We start from the raw sequence: 26,800 nt of genomic DNA, 5'->3' as shown, positions 1-26,800 counted from the left end.
ATATCCCATCTGTTTATAAAGTAAATAAAACAAGAGTTTATATCAAAACAGACACCAATTAATATATACCTAAAAAGAGCATTCCAACTGTCACTTTTCCCATTTGAAATCAACAGTACAGAGGTCCTTTCTTTCTCAGTTTTCCTGTTCACAATTAAGATGACATTGCCAGGCAATAAGTAAACTCCTATTAAATTCACTGCGAGAATAGAAATTAAAAAGTCAATTAAATTGCTTTTGATTTTTTAAAATAAATTTTATTTTGAACTATGAGGTTTTTTTAAAAAAAACCCTGAAATCTGCACTATTCTTGTGTGACTAACAACACAAATCCAATTAATCTTGTCTATTGTCATATAGGAACCTTGGATTGTTCTTTTTCTTCCTCACACCCTCTTTTTCTACTTTAACCCCTTCTTTTTTTCCTCTAGTACTCATGAATAGTGCACATCAAAAATGCCCCGTGGAAGAGGTATGTCTGTGACAATACTATGCTGTTCTTTTTCAAGCGGTGCTTTGCAGATTTCAGCTATCAATCTATGATGGCATAATAATGGTGCAATTGTCAGCTTTTTTCACAATAAACTTTACTTCTCCCCAAATCACATTTGCTATGCAAAGATTCAGCTAAGAGTTAATTTTTTTTTTCTTTTTGTTATTTAACCACATTTTAAAAAGTTAGTGTGGCCTTTAAAAAAAAAAATTGAATGTAAATATGACAAATACAGGATTAGAGAGTTGAGGATTTAATGAGCTTGTTAAAATCGAAAATGCAGTGGATATAAAAAATAAATGTTGATAACTATTAGCCCAGAAATGGTCTCATTATTTGTGTGAATTAAATGCCTGAGAATTTAAACTCTGATAAATGGACATTGGATTAATTTTTTAATAAGCGATGCTAAGTAAATTTCTCCTGCACACAATTCTATTAAATATGTACCCAGTAGATTGAAATAGTTTTTCAGGTAAATATCTTTTGTACTGGATTAGATTTAAAAAAAAATTATTAAACCAAAACCAAAAGTTTGAACTAAAAAACATGTAAGTTTTTTACACAATGTCTAGGAAACAAATTGTCAAAAGATGAGGTTAAGGTTTATTACTCTGTTCTTCATTCATGGAGTGGTGAAAAACAAAAAGGCACAAAAGTATGTGTTAGGATGTGGTAGTCTTGCTTTGATTAATTTTCTTGCTTTTGTTCTTTTCTTTCACAGCTTTCATGTGATTTTAAGCATAATGATATGTATTTAATATTCTGGTAACAGTTTTGGATTTTTTCCTTCTTTTCTCTGCAAGTTGTCTGAACCACACAACTTGCCTTCGGGGGTTCTTGAGCCCCTGTGTATATGTAAATATGTATATTCTGTGTCAATCTCAAAGTATTGCTAAAGAATAGCTTTTAAAATTTTTCTCTTGTGTTAAATACAAATAATTTTTATTTAGATATGGCCATTCTTAGAAATCTGTAGTTTATAATCAAATGCTATGTACAGTCAGTTACATTTATGATAGCTTGCTGAGAATTTTAGTATTATTATCTTTATTTTGTTGCTGTACAAGTCCAGATTAACTTTGTTTTTCTTTCTTTTACTTTAATAGCTTCTCGGGCTTCTTCTCATACCGAACAGCAGAGAGAGAGAAGGTATAACATGGTCTTTTATATTTCAACCACGTCATCCTAATAGTTGGCTTTAGCGTTCATTTTATCTGATCGTGTCAGGATCCTACTTTTGTCCTTTTCTTCTGTTTTTTTTTTTCCTTTCTGATTTTTCTGTGTGAAAACAGTAATGACTGGAACCAAATAAATTAAATACATTTTAAAAATAATGAGATTTGAAGAAGATGAATTTTTTTGGTCTGAAATGTTAATAAAAACTTATGGCCTCCATTTCTAGGTGATCGTTTCAGGTTGAAAATACAAACTTAAATACACACACACCCCTACAGCTTCTCAGAAAGGGAGCCCCAATTAACCTGTCATAACCTCTGGGTGCTGATATTCTATCCCTTCCTATCCTTTTTTAAAAGTATCCTTTAAACATATAATTGTGCATTTTCTGATGGCAAACTGACAGAAGAAGCTACCATAGCAAATGGTCCATGTAGCCAGATACCCAGCATTCTGCAATGGCCAAGAAAGACATACAACTCATTAATACAGCAAAGCATTCACCAAGCTTTTCATTCTATGGACAGCTTCACAATAGAGATGTTCTGGATCCTGCCCCCTCCCAACACTGTTTGGGTCTCAAAATATTTTATTATGCAGAATATCTTGAAAGGTTCAACAGAGCACAGCTGTGCAATACTGAATATTGAGGGATATGGAATACATACTTTACTCTTATAGGCAATTGATTTATACTCGGAAGCATTATCATTATTTATGCTGTGGTAGCATTTAGAGTTTGGAATCAGGGATTGGGGCCCCATTGTGCTAAGCATTGTTCACAAATATAACAAAAGGACAGTCTCTGCCCCACAGAGTTTGAGGTTTGATTACCCTTGCTTTAACACTGGTGGGAGATTTTCCTAAAATTCTCCATGTAGACAATCCTTTAGGTATCAAAGAACCAAACCAGGTAAGGCTTTCTAAATCAGCACATTAAATTCCCCCTACCTTCTCCCACTTGTTAGTAGGTAGCCAGTGCAGTGTGGTAACATTTAGTATTATTATTAATGATGTTGAGAACTGTCCACTGCCAACCAGATATTCTGAAAAGTGAATAAACTGTTTATTAAATGTATTTAGGAGGGGCAGCATAAGTGATCCTAGAATCACATGTGAACAACGGCATACACAAAAATAGAGAAAACGGCAGTAATTTGATCCATGTCCATAAATTTGAACAAATTAATTGGTTGGAAACTTTAACCTCTTTTCCTCATGATTTCCTCAGATTTGGTCTTCACTCCAAATTACTTGTAATCTTTGTGAATTTTAAAACTGTGGGATTCAATATGAACAATTCGCCATGAATATTCAATATTCTGTATTCAAACTAAGTATAGTTGTAATTGGTCAGATATATCACATAGTGGTGTTTTTGTTCTCTGATTAGATCAGTACACAAAAACTCCCAGCATGAAAACTCACTTGTGTAGCTTTCAATTGGCTTTCTGTGAGTATTCATGTTAGTTAAAACTCAGTCTTGTAAATAATCATAGGAAATGAATACAAATAGCACGGCTGAAGTAAATTCATTAAAAAAGTTAGCCTAAATATTCACAAAAAGTTTGTTGCAGTTTCAACATGTTCTACCTGTTTGTTGCAGTTTCAACATGTTCATGCAGTTCAACATGTAATGTGCCACAAAATAAAATAAAAAAAATCAATAAATATGAATTAAAAAATCGTAACATGAATGTTGCGATTTGTTTTCTCGCTGGGCTGAACAGGTGAAAAAGTACACATTTAGCCCAATCCTTGCACTATCTGGGCTAAGACGTAATTTTAAAAAAAAATCTTAAATTTGTTTTGTTGCCTTGCATTATTTCTAAACAGAAGTTAATAATAATCCTTTGCATTGTTTAGTGCCTTTCATCAGAAGATTCCCAAACCACTTTATACCATTTTACTTATGGGAAAATTGAAACACAAAGACCCCTTCTAGTGAAGTACTTAAGCACATGCAGGGCCGGCTCCAGGCACCAACATTCCAAGCAGGTGCTTCGGGCAGCACTGTGAAAGGGGCGGCAGTCCATGTGCCGTCAGGGTGGTGTCTCGTCTTTCCACGGCAGTGGCAATTCGGCGGCAGCCTCTTTCCTCAGGCTGCTGCAGCGGAAATTCGGCGGCAGTTTTAGTCTGCAGGCTACCGTGGCGGCAATTTGGCGGCAGCTTCTGTCTTCAGACATCTTGCTCGGGGCAGCAAAAATGGTAAAGCCGGCCCTGAGCACATGCCTAACTTGAAGTACGTGAATAGTCCTGCTGTGGTCAATAGAGTTTCTCTTTTGCTTAGAGGTAGGCATGTACTTAAGTGCTCTGCTGAATGGGGACCCTGAGTGCTTGCTTGACTGGGGCCAGAAAGGTTAAGTGACTCTATGAAATCATACAAGGCATCTTTGCAAAGTCAGGAATAGAACTGGAACTACTAGAAAAGCATATTATTTTAGTGTTTATTTAAATCATTATTGTAAAACTTGCTAGTCAGTCATTCTTTCCCTCTCCTGCACATCACCGTTTTTGTGTTTCTTTGCAGACGTCCTGAGATTACAATAGTTGCTGCTGAGCCTCTCAGACCATCCTCCTGGTTTCCAGGTGGAAATGTCACTCCACAGGGATTAGGATTCCCTTCTCCTTCCCAGGCTAACTGGAGGACAAATGAGCTTGTTCCAGCTGAGGTGAGTAGATAATGGACATATTTACCTTACATGTGTAATTCATGTTAATTTTAAAGTGCAAAGAGGAACAATAACAGCACCAGAACTCATTGTCCTCTTAAAAGAGAACTACTCTGGGTTTTTTTGTATTTTTGTTGTACATGTCAGTGTAGCATTTCTGAATTCATGTAGGGTTTTTTTTTTAATTTTCACATATGGAGACATTAAAATTTTTACCTTTTTTATTTTGTAGCTTCCACCATCTTATGAGCAGGTGATAAAAGAAATTAACCAAGTGCAAGTCAATACAACAAACAACAATAATGCTGCTGCTGCTTCTAGATGCACTGCTACGTCTGCAACACAGACTGACTTTCCAGAGGAAATAATCAGCCATTTGCCAAGAAGTAATGTAAAAAACAACCTACCTACTCTCTGTGAATCTGAAATTGTTCCAGGTAAATGATCTATGGACTTCATATTATCAAAGATTTTACAGATTGTGTTCTGGGTATGCTTGTAAAAATCAATTTAATCCTGTCTACATCCAATAAAAGTATTTCATTTATGTACTAGGTGCTGCTATGAATTACTGCATTTGCTTCTTACCTCTGATGACCTGATATTCCATTCTGGTCTGGGTCAAAAGTAAAGATGTATTGTTCTTTAATATCATCCTAGGCTATAATGTATTTTTCCATTCTAGCTCCACTGGCAATCCTTTTGGGCCAGAGAATCTGAAAAAAATGAATGGAAAAGCAGGGAGGTTGTAGGTCAGGACTGAGATGTCCGCAAAGCTGGTTGGAGAAGCTGCTATACTATTCCTTGTTCTAGACAGTGCTGGGAAACCCTCAATGTCATGAAACATTTAAAAAATATTTTTTTTCTTTATTTGATGGATCTTTGAGTATGTTAAAATGAAAGTGCTGAAAGCCAGCAAAGTAATTTTGGACCTATTACTTGTAAATTCTATGCATTTGTGCAAAGATCAATTCCTTTCTGGAGTGTAATGTATTTTTGCCCCCTTGAAAAAGGGAGAACGACAAATGTAATGCAAGAAACCGTGAGTTCTAAGTGGAAATAGTTGGTGGATATTCAGTCAGAATGGTTAGAGAGATCAAATGACAAAGTAAATTTGTGTTTAAAATGTGTCAGAATACAATTTGAAAGCTTCTCTTTTCTGTCAGCAGTGCAAAGTCCTCTCAGACCTCCCAGGCCTCTCTTAAATAGCAACCCTCCAGAAAATGAGGCTCCCTTAGTTGTCTCTGAAGCGTCTGAAGAATGGAAGTGCCAAGAAAATCCCAGTAATGTGACGGGTCCACTGCCAAAACCAAGATCAAAAGGCAATCTCAGACCTGTGGTCAGAGATAGTCAAATCAAATCACAAGACAATCAGGAAGAAGTGAGACAGCCTCAAGCTGAAAGGGAGCCATCTCCAAGTCCGCCAGTGTCCCTCTTCGATAATAGCTTATTGGACAATCACATGGTGATGAACAGTATGAATACAGAAAAAAGCCAAAATAGCATTGGTTCAAGGATCAAAGCTTTTGAATCCCAAGCAAATTCTGATATCTCAGGATTATCAAAGAAACCAGAAATTGCTCCACGGTCGTTTGTCCCAAGACCAACTGTTTCTGCAAAGAAGCCAATAGTAGCTCCAAAACCAGAGCTAGGGGCCAGGAGAGCTTCGGGAGAGTCGGGTTCATGGACAGAAAACACACAAAAAGCTGCATCCAGGAAATGGCATCCTCAACCTCAAGAAGCCGGGAGCAATGTCATAACCAAACCTGAATTGCCAAAGAAACCAAAACCTGGCCTTGTAAAAAGTACTAGTAATAATTTGCTTGATGCAAGGAATGGGTCAGCTTCAGAGAACAATGATAAACACAAGAAATTTCCAATTCCTGCTCCAAGGCCACTCGTTCCCAAAAAGTCTCTTTCTGTAGAAAGTCCTGCCCCACATTCAACCTTACTAAAACCAGTCATCCCTGCTCCCAGTCTCTCGGTAGCTGCCCAAGCACCAGCTTTCAAGTCCCTGAGAGAGTCATCAGCTCCAACGAATCTCTCAACATGTACTTTGCAAAGTCAACCAGTTGGGGAAGGAGATCTCATCAGTTTTGATGATGACGTTTTGCCCCCTAGTTCAGTTAGTGCAGTTCAAGAATGTACCAGTTCTGAAGCAGGTAAGAACAAGTGTAAGGAGATAAATTGCAAACATGGTTAGAAATTTGCATGCACATGATATTGTGTATATCTACAGTGGTATTGGTATATGTGTATGTAAAATTGTATGCTTGTCATTGTATTAAGCTTCATGTGAAATTACGTGGACTCAGAGAGCAATATGATTGACCAATAAGGTTCCCAGGCTGTGTAATTCTGAGAACATGCCAGCTGGATTTATAACTTAATAGCTAAAATAGTATACAATAAGCTCAAAACTATACTCCAGATGCCAACTCCAGAATGCATCATGATCCCTTCTCAGGCGCTGGTGACATCTTGCCTTATGCTATCTAATCTATCTAGTACTAGTATCTGAGCACCTGTGGTTCATAGCATCTAGCTCCTGGGTAGTGCAGTAGTATATGTATAGATATTTATTCCCCATTATGTCAGTGAGAGAAGCAGCAGTGTCCATTGTGTTTTGGGAAATCATGACCCAACATACTAAAACACCATGAATGGAGGAAATGAGTGCCATTATCATAGAATAATAGAATTGTAAGACTGGAAGGGACCGTGAGAAGTCATCTAGTCCAGGCCCCTGCACTCATGGCAGGAATAAGTATTATCTAGACCATCCCTGACTGGTGTTTGTCTAACCTGCTCTTAAAAATCTCCAATGATGGAGATTCCACAACCTCCCTAGGCAATTTATTCCAATGTTTAACCACCCTGACAGTTAGGAAGTTTTTCCTAATGTCCAACCTAAACCACCCTTTCTGCAAGTTTAGCCCATTGCTTCTTATCCTATCCTCAGAGGTTAACAAGAACAATTTTTCTTCCTCCTCCATGTAACAACCTTTTATGCACTTGAAAACTGTTACCAGGTTCCCTCTCAGTCTTCTCTTCTCAGACTAAATAAACCCAGTTTTTTTTAATCTACTCTCACAGGTCATGTTTTCTGGACCTTTAATTTTGTTGCTCTTTTCTGGACTTTCTCCAGTTTGTCTATATCTTTCCTGAAATGTGTCTCCCAGAACTGGACACAATACTCGAGTTGAGGCCTAATCAGCGTGGAGTAGAGCAGAAGAATTACTTCTTGGTTCTTGCTTACAACACTCCTGCTCATACATCCCAGAATGACGTTTGCTTTTTTTGCAACAGCATTACACTGTTGACTCATATTTAGCTTGTGATCCACTGTGACTCCAGATCCCTTTCCGCAGTACTCCTTTCTAGGCAGTCATTTCCCATTTTGTACATATGCAGTTAATTGTTCCTTCTTAAGTGGAATACTTTGTATTTGTCCTTATCGAATTTCATCATTTCAGATAATTTTGAATTTTAATCCTACCTCCAAAACACTTGCAACCGCTCCCAGGTTGGTATCATCTGCAAACTTTATAAGTGTATTCTCTGTGCCATTATCTAAATCACTGGTGAAGATATTGAACAGAACAAGACCCAGAACTGATCCCTGCAGGACCCCACTTGATATTGCCTTCCAGCTTGACTGTGAGCCACTGATAACTACTCTCTGGGAACAGTTTTCCAATCGATTATGCACCCACCTTATAGTAGCTCCATCTAGGTTATATTTCCCTAGTTTGTTTAGGAGAAGGTCATGTGAGACAGTATGAAAAGCCTTAGGAAAGTCAAGATATGCAAGATGTACCACTTCCCCGCTATCCACAAGGCTTGTTACCCTTTCAAAGAAAGCTGTTAGGTTGGTTTGACCCAATCTGTTCTTGACAAATCCATGCTGACTGTTTCTTATCACCTTATTATCTTCTGGATGTTTGCAAATTGATTGCTTAACTATTTTCTCCATTATCTTTCCGGGTACTGAAGTTAAGATGACTCATCTATAAAACCCTGGGTTGTCTTTATTTCCCTTTTTATAAATTGGTACTATATTTGCCCTTTTCCAGTCCTCTGGAATCTCTCCCGTCTTCCATGACTTTTCAAAGATACCTCCTGAGTCAAAGATCTCCTGATACCTTCCATGACTCAGATACCTCCTGAGTCAGCTCCTTGAGTATTCTAGGATGTGTTTCATCAGGCCCTGGTGACTTTCACAGTTTGTGTTTCCAGTGCACATATTACTTTGTTATATGGACTGCGTGTTTGCTCATATAACTGTAAATTTGTCAGTTAGTACATCCACGTAAAATAATTTTTCACTTAAAAGCTACTCTGTGAATTTTGGAAAATTTGGTTGATTCAGCTAAGGTCTTAGGGCTAGAGCTGGGTGAATAATGGATTTTTTTTCGTTCACTAACAATTTTTAAAAAATCAGAAAAGTTTTTTGTTTTGGATCAAACTAAAAACTTTTATTTAGTTTTTTCAGCAACTCAAAATGTCAAAAAAATTTAAAGTAAAAACAAAATGTTTTGCTAATTGTCAGGGTTCCCTCTCCACTCTGAACTCTGGGATACAGATGTGGGGACCCGCATGAAAGGCCACCTAAGCTTATATTCCACCAGCTTAGGTTAAAAACTTCCCCAAGGCACAAATTCCTTTCCTTGTCCTTGGATGGTATTGCTGCCACCACCAAGTGATTTAAACAAACATTCAGGGAGTGGCCACTTGGAGCCCTATCCCTCCCCCCCCCCAAATATCTCCCCCAAGCCCTTTCACCCCCTTTCCTGGGGAGGCTTGAGAATAATATACCAACCAATAGGTTAACAAAGTAAGCACAGACCAAATCTCTGCTTTTTAGGACACTGAAAATCAATCAGATTCTTAAAAGAAGAATTTTATTTAAAAAAAAAAAAAAAAGAAAAAGAATCTCACCTGCGAAATCAGGATGGAAGGTAACTTTACAAGGTAAATAAAAAGATTTAAAACACAGAGGATTTCACTCTGACTCTGCTTCCTAGTTACAAAACAGGAATAAAATTACCTCTTAGCATAGGGAAAATTCACAAGCTAAAACAAAAGATAATCTAATGCATTTCCTTGCTATTACTTACAATTTCTGTAATTTTAGATGCATCATTTCAGGATCTTTTTAGGAGCTGGTTTACCTGCTTGGTCTCTCTCTTTGTCCCGAGAGGGAACAAAACAAAGAGCACAAACAAAACCTTTCCCCCTCCCAGATTTGAAAGTATCTTCTTTCCCCATTGGTCCTTCTGGTCAGGTGCCAACTAGGTTAATTGAACTGATTAACCCCTTACAGGTAAGTGATTCTGTACCTCTGGCCAGGAGGGATTTGGTGTTACTGCATACATAAAGGTTGTTACCCTTCCCTTTATATTTATGACACTAATGTTAAAATGTTACATTTCAACCTGACAAATTTTGTTTCCAGTTTCAGACGTTTTGAGAAAAGGAAGGAAAAGTAGATGGGGAAAAGAAGGTGTGGTGGTGTTGCTGCCTCCCTTATAAGCTTTAAACCCAGTGGGTAAGCACTTATCTGGGATGTGTGGCTATACATTGTCATTTATAGTGGCAACTCATAGTTAGGCTTGGCAGAATTTTGGGAGGCAGGGATTCTGTTATAATTTTGACAGATAATATCAATATTTATTTCTAAGCATTTTTTCCCTGATTTTTATCAATTTAAATTTTCACAGGTGTGCCATATTGTGGGGTTTAAGCGTCTTAAAAATGTTTATTTAAATTTTCATAATTGTGGGTCCAGCAGTGGGTGGGGTCAGACAATTATTTAATGAGTACTTGTGGCACCTTAGAGACTAACAAATTTATTTGAGCATAAGCTTTCGTGAGCTACAGCTCACTTCATCGGAAAGTGAGCTGTAGCTCACGAAAGCTTATGCTCAAATAAATTTGTTAGTCTCTAAGGTGCCACAAGTACTCCTTTTCTTTTTTGAATACAGACTAACACGGCTGCTACTCTGAAACCAACAATTATTTAAGGATGGTAGACACTGAGATAGAAAAAGTTAAAACTGTTATAAAGTTCTGACTGTTCAAATGCAAATTTTCAACATGTCAAAATATTCAGTATAAATATCCTTAATTCAAACTCCAATAAGTTCGCAAGCAGAATTTTTCTAACTTTGCTTATCTGTAAATTTTGATTATTATTGATGGAATTTTTTTGTCATTTTTTGATTGTGTATAGCGAAGTAGACATTTACCAATAAAAATCTAATCCAAGCCTATTTGTAGTCATTCATGATGACAATGGATAGTCATTTGGCCGGAGATAGTGCCTGGTAATTAGGGAACTCACCTGGTATGTGGGAGACGTGAGGTCAAATCCCTATTCTGATGACTGTTTATTTGACAGCTTCAAGGGGCGAGATTGAGAAAGCCCCATGGCAGAATATTCTGTAGTCTTTTGGCTAGGGCACTCACCTGCAATGCAGGAGACCCAAGGTCAAATTCCTTCTCTTCATCAGGCAGAGGGAAGAATTGCACGGGGGTCTCCCACATCCCAGGTGAGTGCTCTAACCACTGGATTAAAGTTTGTAAGGGAGGGGGTGCCACTATCAGCAGCCACCACAAAAGGTTTTGACTTTTTCGGTTTAGTCAAAACTGTTTGGCAAACTTGACAAAATCTGCAAATAGTGTTGGTTGACCTGAAACTGCATATTATAGCAAATAATCTATTTGTCAGAAAAATTTGAGGCCCTTTTGAAAATCCCATTCGGCCCCTATCTGCATCTTTAGATATCTAAATATCTTTGAAAATATGGCCCTCAAAATTTAGATCATAGGCCCTGTTCCTGCAATGAATGGACCCTGATGCCCACACAGAGCTCCTCACAGAATTGGGAATTTAGATTGTAAATTCCATGAGGTGCAGTGACTGTCTTTCTATGTTTTTGTATAGTTCCTTGCACAGGATTGAAGGGTCCATTGTGCTAGGAACTATACAAAAACATAGTGTGTGTGTATATATATTATTTCAGTTATGTTTACACACACTAATTAATATCACATAGCTTTTATTTGCTAAATTTTTCTTTCTTGAACTTTGATAACCTTACAAAAACAGGTTTTTCTTGATAAGAATTCAAGCATGTGCTGATTTAAGCCTGTTCATGGGTCACATAGTACTGTAATAGCTGTTGCTAACATAAAATAACTTACTGGAGACTTTTAAAAATGGTAAACCATTTACTTAACTTATTTTTGAGACCTGTACATATAGCTGTTGCTAGCTTGCCTGCCTAGCTCCAAGTGCAAGCCATGTCCTCCTGCTGTTAAGGCTCATTACATACAACACTAAGGGTAACTTTGGTTCCTGCTCCAGAGTTCCAGCTATCATTACAATACCACCAGTTTTTAAGCAGAATTCCCAACTGCAATCCATAAGGAGTGCCTCTTAAAAGCAGATGATACAATAAAGCCCAGGGTGAATGAAATATATTTTTGAAAATGTGAATTTGGGAGTGGGGGGGTGGAGTGTGTGAGAGAGAGAGAGACAGAGAGAGAGAGAAGGGTCTAGCACTTTTTTAGGTGTTTGCTTCACTTAGCATTAAAACGTTCAGCTATTTTTAAACTGATACATAAATAGTGCATAGCTGTCACAGTAAGTTTATATTTATTAATGGTAATGTGTTCCCATTATAAGTTGTGCTTTGCATAATTGGATGGAATTTTGATTTACTACCTCCTTCCTTTCTGTTTTGACGTAATAACTCCAGGGTGGATTTAGGAAGGAAACTGTAGAAGCGCTTGGTATATTAAGTTCAGTACTACTGATAGCAATACATGTATTTTCAGAGCTGCTTTGAATCATTTGCTAACAGACAGATTTTAAAAGAAGTGAAATAAGGCTGACCCAGCATTCTGTTGGCAATGAAATGTGCTGCAATGTAGGATGAGCCCTTTTCGTGGACTGCTGGGATCTGGAACACTGCGGAAGCAGTATCATTCCCTGAGGGGAAGAGAGAACTTTTGAATGACTTGAGAATTACTTCCTAGTCCACTCCAGGAAATGTAATGGGACTGGAAATGACTGGCTCTGAATAGAGTTATTTTTAGCTCTTTTTGTCTAGAGGGGTGTTGCTGCAGTGCAGAGCAGAGCATGAGTGTTTGGAAAAAAGTCTTAAAGTAAAATTTGTACTTCAGAGGTTAAAGGAAACAAACAAATATAAATAGTCTGGAGTCCAGCTGGCAAGCAGTGAGGCAGAATTCTTACACTTAAAGGTCCAGTACAAAGAAAACAGAAAAGACAGTTTCTCACCTTCTTGTAACTGTTGTTCTTCGAGATGTGTTGTTCACGTCCATTCCAATCAGGTATGGCATGCTGCGTGCACAGTCATCAGAAACTTTTTCCCTTAACAGCTCCTGTCAAGTCGTCCAGGAAGCCCCCTGGAATGGCACCCTCAATATATGACCTGCCGACCCGACTTCCCTTCGGTTCCTTCTTGCTGGCTACTCCGACAGAGGGGAAGGAGGGTGGGAATGGATGTGAACAACACATCGCGAAGAACAACAGTTACAAGAAGGCGAGTAACTGTCTTTTCTTCTTCGAGTGCTTGTTCACGATTCCAATCAGGTGACTTCCAAACTCTCCCACAGGGGAGGGGTTGGAGTTAAGTAATCACTGACTGGAGCGCTGCACTACCAAGAGCTGCATTGTCTCTAGCATGCTGGGTGATGGCATAGTGGGTGGCAAACGTGCACTGAGGACCAGGTCGCTGCTCTTTAGATCTCTTGGATGGGTACCTGGGCCAGGAAAGCAGTGGATGAGGATTGCGCTCTTGTCAAGTGGGTCATTATAGCCAGGGCTGGGACCTTAGCGAGGTCATAACATGTCCTGATGTAGTCCGTAATCCAGGGAGAGATGCATTGTGAGGAGACCAGAAGACCTTTCATTTGGTCTGCCACCACTACAGACAGCTGGTTTGACTTCCTGAAAGGCTTTGTGCTCTCAATATAGAACACTATCGCGCTCTGCACATCTAATGAGTAGAACCTCTGCTCCTGTGCATTAGCATGTGGCTTGGGATAGAAAACTGGTAGAAAAATGTCCTGGCTGAGGTGAAATTGGGATATCACCTTGGGTAGGAAAGCTGGGTGCCATCTGAGCTGTACCTTATCCTTGTGGAAGACTGTGGAGTGGGGGTCGGAAGTTAGTGCTTTTAACTCTGACACCCTCCTGACCGATGTGATGGCAACCAGAAAGGCAACCTTCCATGAGAGATACAGAAGGGAACATGTAGCCAGCGACTTGAATGAGGCTCCCATTAGTCTAGCTAGGACCAGGTTGACATCCCAAGTCGTACCAGTGGGCGAGACTGAGGGTATAGCCGTTCCATGCCCTTAAAGAAACGGCCCACCATAGGGTTGGTGAAGACTGAACACCCCAACTCTCCCGGGTGGAATGCTGAGATGGCTGTGAGGTGCACCCTGATGGATGATCCGGCCAGGCCTTGCCAAATTAGGTGCAGTAGATAGTCCAGGATGAAAGGTATAGATACCTGAAGTGGGGATATGCGACTGCAATTGCACCAGCATGAGAACTGTTTCCATTTGGCCAGGTAGGTGGCCCTGGTGGAAGGTTTCCTGCTACCAAGCAGCACCTCCCTCACCGATTCTGTGCACTGGAGCTCCCTTGCATTTAACCATGAAGCTTCCAAGCCATGAGATGGAGGGACTGGAGGTCCGAGTGAAGGAGGCAACCATGGTCCTGTGTAGTCAGATTGGGAAGGAGCTGCAGTGTGATGGGGGTGCCCACTGACAGCTCCAGAAGCATGGTGTACCAATGTTGGCGTGGCCATGTTGAAGCGAGCAGAATTACCTCCGCTTTGTCCCTGCGGATTTTGAGGAGAACCTTGTGGATGAGTGGTATCGGTGGGAAGGCATACAGTAGACAGTTTCCCAGTGCATCATGAACGTGTCTGAGATAGAGCCCAGACTATGTGTTTGGAAGGAGCAAAATGTTGGACGCTTCCTGTTGCTCCTGGTGGCGAATAGGTCTACCCGGGGAAATCCCCACCTTTGGAAGATGGAATGTATGACGTCAGGACGGGTGGACCACTTGTGGTTGCGGAATGACCTGCTGAGGGGGTCCATAAGCTCATTCTGTACTCCAGGGAGTTAGTATGCCTACAGGTGAATGGAGTGGGCTACATAAAACTCCCACAGGTGGAGAGCCTCCTGACAGAGAGGGGAGGAGTGGGCTCCGCCCTACTTGTTTATGTAAAACATGGGGGTGGTGTTGTCAGTCATCACCGCCACACACTGACCTTGCAGTATGGTCTGGCAGGCTAGTCTCACCGCTCTGAGTTCCTTTATATTGATGTGGAGCAAGATCTCAGACTGCAACCACCTGCCCTGAGTCTGTAGGTCTCCTAGGTGTGCCCCCCAACCCAGGTCTTTCGCGTCCATTACTAAGGTCATGGACAGTTGAGGGGTGGTGAAAGGGACTCCTTTGAAGACCATGCGAGAGTCTGACCACCAGCCTGTGGTATCTAAGACTCGTGATGGTACTGTTACTACCAAGTCTAAACTGTCTTGACCCAGGTGATAAGCTGAGGTGAGCCATGCCTGGAATGGCCTGAACCTCAGCCTGGCATGCCTGACCACATAGGTGCATGCCACCATGTGCCCCAGGAGGCTGAGGCATGTCCTTGCAGTAGGGAGGGTTATTGTCTGAGAGTCTGAATGACGTATGACAATGTTTTCTGGACTCTGGTAGTATTGTTCTTACCTGAACCAAGTCCAGTACCACCCCAATGAATTCTATTCGTTGGGTGGGTGACAACATTGATTTGTCCACATTGAGGAGGAGACCTGGTCTCTGGAAGGTGTCTCTGACTAACTGGACCTGGGACTCCACCTGCTTCCTGGAATGCCCCCACAGCAGCCAGTCATTGAGGTAGGGATACACCTGGACCTGCTTCTTTCAGAGAAAAGCCACGACCACGGACATACATTTGGTGTGCACTTGAGGGGCTGTTGATAACCCAAATGGGAGCACTGTGAACTGATAATGTATGACGTCGACAACAGACCTCAGGAAATGTCTGTGGGGCGGCCAGATAGCTATATGAAAGTATGTGTCTTTCATGTTGAGGGCAGCGTACCAGTTCCCTGGATCCAGGGAAGGGATAATTGTGCTTATGGAGACCATGCGGAACTTCAGTTTACCAAGAATTGGTTGAGTCCTCACAGATCTAAGACGGGTCTGAGACACCCCTTTGCTTTGGGGATTAGGAAATAATGGGAATAGAATCCCTTTCCCCGTAGCTCCTGAGGAACCTCCTCCACTGCCCTATGGCGAGGAGCGCCTGCACCTCCTGCATAAGGAGTTGCTCGTGAGAGGGGTCCCTGAAGAGGGACAGGGAAGTGGGGTGGAAGGGAGGGGAAGAGCAGAATTGGAGAGAATATCCCACTTCTACCGTACGAAGAACCCAGTGGACCAATGTTATATGGGACCATGCACGATAGAAGTGGGATAGATGGTTCAAAAAACGGGGGGAAGGATCCTAAGTGGTGGCTGCTATGCTATCTTCGGGCGTCCCTTCAAAACCCTTACTTGGATCCTGACGATGGCTTGGTCAGTCCCTGCCCTTGGCCTGAGGGAGGGTTGGAGGGTCTGTGTCTGGAATTCCTGCCCCTACAGTGGTATGTATCCTGCCTCGGGTGGGGGTGGTATTGCCACTGCTGCTGTAGGGGCTGAGGCTTGAAGGGCTTTTTCTGGGTGGCAGGTGTGTGCATCCCCAGAGATTTCATTGTTTCCCTCGAGTCTTTGAGGCTGTGAAGCCTCGAGTCTGTCTGGTCCAAAAACAGCCTTTGAGGGGAAGGTCCTGCAGGGTCTGCTGAACTTCCGGTGGAAGCCCAGAAGCTTGGAGCCACGCTGTTCTCCTCATGACCCCCCCCCTCCCCCCCCGAGGCGATGGCACGTGCCGTAGAGTTGGCCAAGTCAAGTGAGGCCTGCAGGGATGTCCTGGCAACTGCCTTCCCCTCCTCGACCAGAGCAGAGAACTCCGCCTTTGACTCAGTGGAGAGTAACTCCTTATATTTAGACATGAGTTCCACGAATTAAAATTATACCTGCAGAGGATAGCTTGCTGGTTAGCTATCCTCAGCTGTAGACCCTCCTGTGGCATAAATTTTTCTGCCAAAAAGGTCCATCCGTTGGCCTCTTTGCCTTTGGGAGCAGGTGCCTGTTGCCCCTGGCGCTCCTTCTCATTCACCACTCAGACCACCAGGGAGCAAGGGTGTGGGTGGGAGAACAAGAATTCATAACCCTTGGAGGGAACAAAATATTTCCTTTCCATACTCCTGGCGGTGGGCGGAATGGAGGCTGGAGTCTGCCATAGAGTATTATAATTGTTGCAAATAGTTTTAATAACCAGCAACGCCACTCTGAAAGGACCCTCTGGAGCAAGAATGTCCACCACCGGGTCCTCTGACCCAATGACTTCCTCCACTTGTAGGCCGATATTACGGGCAATGCAGCGGAGTAGGTCCTGGTGGGCCCTGTAGTCAATGGGCGGAGGACCTGAAGCTGGTGCTCCTGCCACTGCCAGATCAGGCAAAGATGACGAAGAGGCCAGTGGAGGAACAGGGTCGTTGTGGCCCACCATGTGCTCTGGTTGGTCCTGGGTAGCATTGGTGTCAAGTGGTTCGGCCTGGTCAGATATGGGTGGGTCTGGAGCCAGTTCCATTCTGACCTCTGTAGTATGAGGGGATGGTTTGGCTAGTGTCACCTCTGTAGTATGAGGGGTGTTTCTATCCGCCTTGACTGTGCCGCCGGATGATGCCCCGATGTAATGGACCTAGAAACCCTGGAAGAGGTACCCTGGGCCTGATGGTGAGTCCAGAAGGGCCATTGTGCAGCGGGTGTTCACTGTGTTTGCAAGGTAGACTGAGTGTGCCTCCGGCACTTGTCCAATCTGTGTCTACTGTGCTGTGAATAGTAGGAGTCGACCTCAGAGTCCGAGGATCCCGAGGGCAACGACCATGGCAGTGCCGACGAGCCCTGCGCCAGCAGTCAGTGCCAAGAAGAGGAGGTCAAGCATCAGAGCCGTGACGATTGTGTAGATGATCGGTGCCAGCTTTCCCATGACTTAGACTGGTGCCACGAGTCCAGTGCTGGGGAACGGCTCCTGTGTTCTGGTGCTGAATCTCGGCACCAGACGATAGAGGGCAACCGCAATCAGTGCCAACTCCTCGGTGCCGGAGACACAGAATGTCGCATTCCCTGCGCCGTGCGATCTTGTACTGGTGCCGGGGGGTGTTGCGGCGATGTAGATTGGGAACGGTGCTGTGAACATAGAATCATAGAATATCAGGGTTGGAGGGGACCTCAGGAGGTCATCTAGTCCAACCCCCTGCTCAAAAGCAGGACCAATCCCCAATTAAATCATCCCAGCCAGAGCTTTGTCAAGCCTGACCTTAAAAACTTCTAAGGAAGGAGATTCCCTAGGCAACACATTCCAGTGTTTCACCACCCTCCTAATGAAAAAGTTTTTCCTAATATCCAACCTAAACCTCCCCCACTGCAACTTGAGACCATTACTCCTTGTCCTGTCCTCTTCCACCACTGAGAATAGTCTAGAAACATCCTCTCTGGAACCACCTCTCAGGTAGTTGAAAGCAGCTATCAAATCCCCCCTCATTCTTCTCTTCTGCAGACTAAACAATCCCAGTTCCCTCAGCCTCTCCTCCTAAGTCATGTGTTCCAGACCCCTAATAATTTTTGTTGCCCTTCGCTGGACTCTCTCCAATTTATCCACATCCTTCTTGTAGTGTGGGGCCCAAAACTGGACACAGTACTCCAGATGAGGCCTCACCAATGTCGAATAGAGGGGGACGATCACGTCCCTCGATCTGCTCGCTATGCCCCTACTTATACATCCAAAATGCCATTGGCCTTCTTGGCAACAAAGGCACACTGCTGACTCATATCCAGCTTCTCGTCTACTGTCACCCCTAGGTCCTTTTCCGCAGAACTGCTGCCTAGCCATTCGGTCCCTAGTCTGTAGCTGTGCATTGGGTTCTTCCGTCCTAAGTGCAGGACCCTGCACTTATCCTTATTGAACTTCATCAGATTTCTTTTGGCCCAATCCTCCAATTTGTCTAGGTCCCTCTGTATCTTATTCCTGCCCTCCAGCGTATCTACCACTCCTCTCAGTTTAGTATCATCCGCAAATTTGCTGAGAGTGCAATCCACACCATCCTCCAGATCATTTATAAAGATATTGAACAAAACCGGCCCCAGGACCGACCCCTGGGGCACTCCACTTGACACTGGCTGCCAACTAGACATGGAGCCATTGATCACTGTCCGTTGAGCCCGACAATCTAGCCAACTTTCTACCCACCCTATAGTGCATTCATCCAGCCCATACTTCTTTAACTTGCTGACAAGAATACTGTGGGAGACCATGTCAAAAGCTTTGCTAAAGTCAAGAAACAATACATCCACTGCTTTCCCTTCATCCACAGAACCAGTAATCTCATCATAGAAGGCGATTAGATTAGTCAGGCATGACCTTCCCTTGGTGAATCCATGCTGACTGTTCCTGATCACTTTCCTCTCATGTAAGTGCTTCAGGATTAATTCTTTGAGGACCTGCTCCATGATTTTTCCGGGGACTGAAGTGAGGCTGACTGGCTTGTAGTTCCCAGGATCCTCCTTCTTCCCTTTTTTAAAGATTGGCACTACATTAGCCTTTTTCCAGTCATCTGGGACTTCCCCCGTTCGCCACGAGTTTTCAAAGATAATGGCCAATGACTCTGCAGTCACAGCCGCCAGTTCCTTTAGCACTCTCGGATGCAACTCGTCCAGCCCCATGGACTTGTGCACATCCAGCTTTTCTAAATAGTCCCTAACCACCTCTTTCTCCACAGAGGGCTGGCCATCTATTCCCCATGTTGTGATGCCCAGTGCAGTAGTCTGGGAGCTGACCTTGTTAGTGAAGACAGAGGCAAAAAAAGCATTGAGTACATTAGCTTTTTCCACATCCTCTGTCACTAGGTTGCCTCCCTCATTCATTAAGGGGCCCACACTTTCCTTGGCTTTCTTCTTGTTGCCAACATACCTGAAGAAACCCTTCTTGTTACTCTTAACATCTCTCGCTAGCTGCAGCTCCAGGTGCTATTTGGCCCTCCTGATTTCATTCCTACATGCCCGAGCAATATTTTTATACTCTTCCCTGGTCATATGTCCAACCTTCCACTTCTTGTAAGCTTCTTTTTTATGTTTAAGATCTGCTAGGATTTCACCGTTAAGCCAAGCTGGTCGCCTGCCATACTTACTATTCTTTCGACACATCGGGATGGTTTGTCCCTGTAACCTCAACAGGGATTCCTTGAAATACAGCCAGCTCTCCTGGACTCCTTTCCCCTTCATGTTAATCCCCCAGGGGATCCTACCCATCCGTTCCCTGAGGGAGTCAAAGTCTGCTTTCCTGAAGTCCAGGGTCCGTATCCTGCTGCTTACCTTTCTTCCCTGTGTCAGGATCCTGAACTCAACCAACTCATGGTCACTGCCTCCCAGATTCCCATCCACTTTTGCTTCCCCTACTAATTCTTCCCGGTTTGTGAGCAGCAGGTCAAGAAAAGCTCCCCCCTAGTTGGCTCCTCTAGCACTTGCACCAGGAAATTGTCCCCTACGCTTTCCAAAAACTTCCTGGATTGTCTATGCACCGCTGTATTGCTCTCCCAGCAGATATCAGGAAAATTAAAGTCACCCATGAGAACCAGGGCGTGCGATCTAGTAGCTTCCGCTAGCTATCGGAAGAAAGTGCCGGTCTAGTGAGGAAGAGGGCCTCATCATTGCAAGTTTGCCTCTAGATGGCACCCATCTAGGCAGTGCCAGAGGCTTGTCTCTAACAGCAAGGGGCTGAGGCGAAGTACTTTCTATCAGCTCCCTTACAGCCTCGAAAGTATTTGCGATGGAGGAGGGTTCCAAATCCTCCACCAAGCGGTGCCCCGCCGGAGAGTCGCTGTGTGCCGGACTCAATAGTGCCAACTGGTCACCGGAGTAGACGGCACAGGATTTTGCTGTTTGGAAGTTAAGTCCTTCCTCTGAAGCAGCAAAGTCTCCCTGGATGGTCTCGCTCTCTGAGGAGAACGCCCTCTGTCCACCTCCTTATGGCACTTACGGGGCACTGGGGGTGTTGACCAGTGCTGGGGTGCCGCACTGTGCTGTGGTGCTGGGATCTTCGGTATCGAGGGTCTCTAGCACCAGAGTCCTTCCTTGGTACCATTCGTGGACTGACATCGGGGCACTCCACACTGAGCTGGGGCCTGGGAGTTGGCGGTCGGGTGCTGCTGGACGGAGTTCGGCTTCCATTAATAGTTGCCTCAGAAAGAAGTCGCATTCCTTCCTAGTCCTCGGCTTGAAAGCCTTGCAGATCTTACTGCGTTCGGACTGGTGTGCCTCCCCTGGACACCTCAAGCACGAGTCGTGAGGGTCGCTGTTTGGCATAGGTTTCCTGCATACACCGCAAGATTTAAATCCTTGGGCTTGAGGCATGCCCTGGAGCCCAAGGCAGGGTGAGGGGAGAACAACCCACTCACCAAGACTATCCTAACTACTACACAATTAACTACAATACAAAAGAAAAACTGTGTGGAACTACAAAAAGAAAAGGAGTACTTGTGGCACCTTAGAGACTAACCAATTTATTTGAGCATAAGCTTTCGTGAGCTACAGCTCACTTCATCGGATGCATACTGTAGAACTACGTAATGGCTAAGGGAACACTCGCAAGCAAGCAAAACGTAGTTCGAACGCCGCCACACAAGAAGGAACAGAAGGGGGGGTCAGGTCAGCAGGGTCCTATATTGAGCGCCATGAGGGCACCAATCCAGGGGGCTCCCTGGCCGACCTGACAGGAGCTGCTGAGGGGAAAAGTTTCCGAGAACTGTGCACGCAGCGCGCGCGCCCGCCTGATTGGAATCGACGTGAACAATCACTTGAAGAAGTATCATAGCTACATATGCTACAGATTGCCCCACCAATCCAAGAGAAATTAAATAAATATTGAACCAGAAATCCTGTGCTAACACAGAAAATTGCCAGAAAAATCAGCACTCCACCAGAAAAGAAGATTACCATTCTGTTCACCTTTCTGATAGCTTACAGTTATCCTATGGACACATATGAAAAGAATACTGGGTTCAGTTTTTCAAGGTGGGCATTTTAATTACAAACTCAAAAATTCAGTATAGAAAAACTAGACTTTAGTTGTCTGACTTCTCCCGTAGTCAGATGGTAATGATTTTGTTAATTTAGGAGGTAGGCTTGTTTGCTTACCCTACCTCCTATCTGCAGAAGACAAAAGGATTTGCCTGTGGTCTCACTCAACACCAGTGTAAATCAGGATTAACACCAATGAAATCAGTAAAGTTGCCTAGCTGTTGGTGAGTTCAGAATCGTGCCCCCATCTCTTGTTACTATTGGCAGCACTATGACTTAACAAAGGATCCACAAGAAAAGCATTTGCGCAGTAAAAAATATGGTGACATATTGCACTAACATTAGGTGCTTTCCATGTTCACATAGGAATAGCTTTAGGTTAGCCAGATGAATCCACAGTAAAATGCTTTGTAAAGACATGAAGAACAGCTATAATCTGCTCCCAATTCCCCAGACCTTTGCATTTGTAATGAATAATGACATAGCAAAATGCCAGGGCTCCACACTTGTTGCTATGGCAACCCTAGAACAGAAGAAAGGGCTTTTGTAGGTGGTGCTTGGGATACAGCACTTATGACTTGTTTGTAAAAGAACAGTTTTACATCACAAATTATAATGTACAGAAACTTAATATTTCTGAAATGCAGCTAAAATATGCTTGTCTGGTGCTTAGACCTATGAATTAACACTGTACAGATACATCGCTGATTTAGTTAGAACCTGCCACAAATATAACACAGCAAACTGTTCTACAGAAAGAGTGAGTCAAACACAAATGTAAGCACACATGATGAAACAGATTCTGTGGCATCACAGCAATTCAACTAGCTTGCTAAAAACTAATATAAACATTAATGAATGTATCCTTATAGCACCCCTGTGAGGTAGAGAGGTGTTCCATCCCCATTTTGCAAGTGGGGAATTGAGGTACAGGAAGCTTAAAGCCCTGACTTTTAAGAGTGCTCAGCACCTACAACTTCAGTTGGAGGCATTGGGTGTTCAGCACTTATGAAAAACAAACCCCAAGCAACTTTCCAAAGGCTATATAGGAGGTACAGCCTTAATTCCAACCCAGATCTCCTGAGTCCCAATCCAGCCTAAACCTTCCTTGACAAGGCCTGGGTTTATATCATAATGAAATGACTCAAGGTTCAGGAAGAGAGAGAGGCCAAAAGTCAACCACTCAAAATGTACGAGCATCTATTTTGAGTGTAGTTCTTAAAGTGTTAGTGCTTTAATAAAGGTTTGTGGTGTTCGGGATTTTTTGTTTTTCCAAGTTATGATCTGTGCATTTGTGACCTCATATAGTCAGAGGTTTCAGTAATCAACCAGTTGGATTCTGCATCTGACAAATCCATTTTTACAAAGACTTAGGATGGAAATCCTAGCCCCATTTCACCCATAGCATGTATATGGTGTTCATCCTCCTGTACCCTCAGATGCATAGGGTGTCCAAAACTTTCTGCAGTGTACTTTGGTCTTGTGCTGGTCTGTTCAGACTTTTGAGTGTCATGTTGGTGGATTTCGCTTTTTCTCCATTGTTGTGCATAATGTTTCCCTAGGTCGCTCTCTTTTATTCTTCCCAGGTGGAAGTAGTGTTGGTGGCATCCTTAAAGCATGTCCTAAGTATGTCCATCATCGTTGTCTTACCATTTTAAATTATTTAGTTTCTTTTGCTTTAGTTAGAATATTTGATGTTGCAAGAAACTCTTTTTCCATTGTATTCTGAAGCTTTTCCCTAGGCATTTACTTTGGAACAAGTTAATCTTCTTATCAATTTCAGTCGTGGATTTCCATGCTTCTGCTTCATAAAGGAAGAGACACACAATGCTGATATTAAAAATTTGTATTTTGGTATCAGTGCCAATCATGCTACTTTTCCAAATCTTTTCAAGCTTTTGAAAAATGCTGCTTTTGATATTCATTGCTTGTCATTACTGTACACCTCACTCCCTAGTCAGGTAAAATGATTTACTTCTTCTAGCATCTCCATCTACTCTGATGGATGCTTTTGGGACATTGATAGCAGTATATTTTGTCTTCCCCTTGTTGATAAACAAATCAGCTCATTTGCTGTGTCTACCGAAAGCTGGGACTTTTCTTCAATTACAGGATGCGCTGAACTAAATAGAACAATGTCATCAGCAAAAACGAGGTCATCCAATAGTGCTTAATCATTTATCCATAAAATTAATTAGTTGCCTTCTTCATGACATAGTCAATGACCAGTGCGAACAATAGTGGGGACATAATGCACCTTTGCCTTACTCCAATTGTCACTGCAAACCATTGGTTGATGTTGTCACCATCTCTTACTGCACACTTTGGTATGTGTATGTGTTGCTGTTATAATATGTTTAGCAGAGGTTCTCAGACTTCATTGCACCATGACCGCCTTCCAACAAAAAAAACTACTACACGACCCCGGGAGGAGGGACTGAGATCTGAGCCTACCCAAGCCCGCTGTCCTGGTTCGGGGACAACGCTGTAGCCTGAGCCCTACCACCCCTAGTAGGGGGGCCAAAACCGAAGCCCAAGGGCTTGTAACCTGAGCCACACCACCCAAGGTTGAAGCCCTCAGTCGGTGTGCTCAGGCTTCAGCTTCAGCCCCTAGTGGTGGGGCTTGGGCTTGGGCTTCGGTCCTGGGTGGTGGAGATGAAGTTTTGGCTTCGGCCCTGGGCCCCAGCAAATATAATGCCATCCGTGGCGACCCCATTAAAACAGGGTTGCAACCCACAGTTTGAGAGCTGCTGTGTTACAGCATCAGCATTGACACTGAACAGACAGGCAAGGAGACATGCCCCTTGTCTTGAAGGGCTTACAAATGACCAAATAAAGTCTAATGCAAGTTTGTTTAAGATGGGGAAATAATGCAGTTGAGTTATTAAAACATGTATTTAAATTAGAGACCTTCAAATGATTTTACATAGAAATCCTTTATGCTACAGGGAGTTTTATATGGAATGGAGTTGCTAATTATTTTATTTTTTGCCTTCCTGATAGGATGGTTAGATTCAGATCTTTTTCAAAAAATGTCTTCCCATTCACTAATTGAGATGTTCCTGATAAACCAGAGCTATATTTGGCCCATGCACTTTATGAGGAATTGACTTGATTTGTAGACAGAAATAGCATATTGTACATCTGGAGTTGAGAGGTTTCCTTCATGAGCTCCATCGCATTAGTGTATTTCCATTGTACAAGCATGGCTATTGTTGCATTTCATATTATGTCTATTTCTCTCATAATTATAGTAGGAAAGTTCAATTTTGTTTGCAGGGAAAACAAAGAGCCACCATCTTCTGTCAGTCAGTCAAGTATGGACCCTTCTGTATTTTTGGGGAAGCGTGGTAACTAGATGTGACCTGTGGCTTGGATATGGTCATTAGAACAAAAGATAATTAAGAAGATCTATTAACAATTACATTTGAATATTCCCTAAGTTACTTAAAAATATACAGTCTGGGACCTGTCTGCTATGGGACATTGCCTGGCTTCTTCTTTTTAATTGTTTCCTTGTAATAGGAGATCTGGCACTTCTATACATGCTTCTAGCCTAGTTTGGGCCAGACCTAGCCTTAGAAGAATGTAGCTTCTCTTAGTGAGCGTGGAAGTGAGAGTTCTTGTCCATTTCATCCTGCAGTTTATAAGAGGAGGTGATCTTGGATCTGAAGCATGTTTTTAAGTCTTCAGTGCTTTACTGAACAGGAGCCATAGGGTGTGTTCCCTTTATGCTTTCCTGAATAACTGGGCTGGCTGCTGGAAGTCTCTATGTGGGCAGGGAAAGACGAAATCCTCCTTTCCAGGACTCTGGCCCGATGTCTACACAGCAACTAGAAACCAGCAGCTAGCCCGTGCCAGCCAACTTGGGTTCATGGGGCTTGGGTTGTGGGGCTGGGTAGACTTCTGGGCTCAGGCTGGAGTCCAAGCACTGGGACTCTCCCATCCCTTAGGGTCCTAGAGCCTGGGCTCCAGCCTGAGACCAGAAGTCTACACAGCAATGAAACAGCCCCACAGCCCGAGCCAGCTGGCATGGGCCAGCCACAGGTTTTTCTTTGTTTAGACATACCCCACAGTGACAGCAGATCAACTTTATGGCTGCCACTCCAGTGTTTGATCTGGAGTGGTCTCTGCAGCCCTATTGTCCCTCCTCCCCAGATCTGCACAGGGATGGGTGAGCTGACTTCCTCTCCTAACTAATCCCAAAAGCCACAAAATGAAGAGCACCACAGGAAATTTTCTTACAGCTGGGCTCCAGAGCATGCATATGTTACACACCCCTGTGCAAGCTCCTGAAATCCTGCCTCCTGCGCAGCTGAACTGCACTGGATTTCACTGTGGATTTTACCTGCAACCAGGTGTGGGCAGAACTTGCCCATAGCACCTATCATGCTGGAGAACGGTGTATATTAGGGGTCACTCACCCACCAGTGAAAGGCTAGTGTGGACTATGCAGCCGAAAGATGACAGGAATGGTTTTTAAAAACAAAAATAATAACTTCTCCAAATCAAAATACAGGGGAAATTTTGGGAGGAATTTAGGCAGGACACCTATGTTAATACCTCAAATCTTGCAAATAGGGGCAATTTGTAATGTCTGAGCAGTCAGGCCCTTTTTTTTTTTTTTTTTTTTTAAACATATCCACCAGGCAGTACTTCCATTAGCACTGTACCACCTATCACCATACTAGCATTGGTTCAGTATTGGTTCCATTTTGGTTTGGAATTCTGTCTATTGAATCTCCAACCATATTTCCGGCAGCACCTAGGTTTATCCTTGAAAGTCTCCCCTTAAGTGTGGATAGGCATGATTCTACTCAGGCTGTGAAGTGGTTTCATCGAGATGAGATTTTAATAAATCTCTGTGTTTTTAAAGAGGGTGATCTAATTCTAGAAGACCCAGATAGCCATCTTGAGTTTGTTTGTGTCTCAGTCCAGTAGCTTATTTAATATATAATTAAACATTTCAAGTAGACGCAGTGCATACTTCTGTAATATGTGACGAGGCAAGGCCAGATGGCTATAGAAAAGTAGTGGGAGATAGATATATTAGCTCCAGGCTAAACAAATCCCTGGTACCAGGATAAGTGAAACTGTAGCTACTCCAGGTCAATTAAGACACCTGAGGCCACTTATGAACTTTCCAGAAGGCAGGGAGAAGGCTAGGTTGATTGGGACACCTGAAGCCAATCAGGGGCTGGCTGAAACTAGTTAAAAGCCTCCCAGTCA

General features: G+C 43.0%; 1 protein-coding gene across 1 annotated transcript in view; it reads left to right on the top strand.

Annotated features, from left to right (window-relative positions):
- Positions 1-456: 456 nt before the first annotated feature.
- SH3D19 (SH3 domain containing 19) overlaps positions 457-26,800 on the top strand; it is a 58,387-nt gene continuing 32,043 nt past the window's right edge. The window contains exons 1-5 of the mRNA XM_077816151.1: positions 457-472; positions 1,603-1,645; positions 4,203-4,344; positions 4,577-4,730; positions 5,511-6,506. Of these exons, the coding sequence (XP_077672277.1) occupies positions 457-472; positions 1,603-1,645; positions 4,203-4,344; positions 4,577-4,730; positions 5,511-6,506 (1,351 nt within the window). The remainder of the gene's footprint in view (positions 473-1,602; positions 1,646-4,202; positions 4,345-4,576; positions 4,731-5,510; positions 6,507-26,800) is intronic.

This window comes from Eretmochelys imbricata, chromosome 4, assembly GCF_965152235.1.
Source record: "Eretmochelys imbricata isolate rEreImb1 chromosome 4, rEreImb1.hap1, whole genome shotgun sequence".
Lineage (NCBI taxonomy): Eukaryota > Metazoa > Chordata > Testudines > Cheloniidae > Eretmochelys > Eretmochelys imbricata.
Note: the sequence above shows the minus strand (reverse complement) of the source record. Positions and strands in the feature narration are given on the sequence as shown.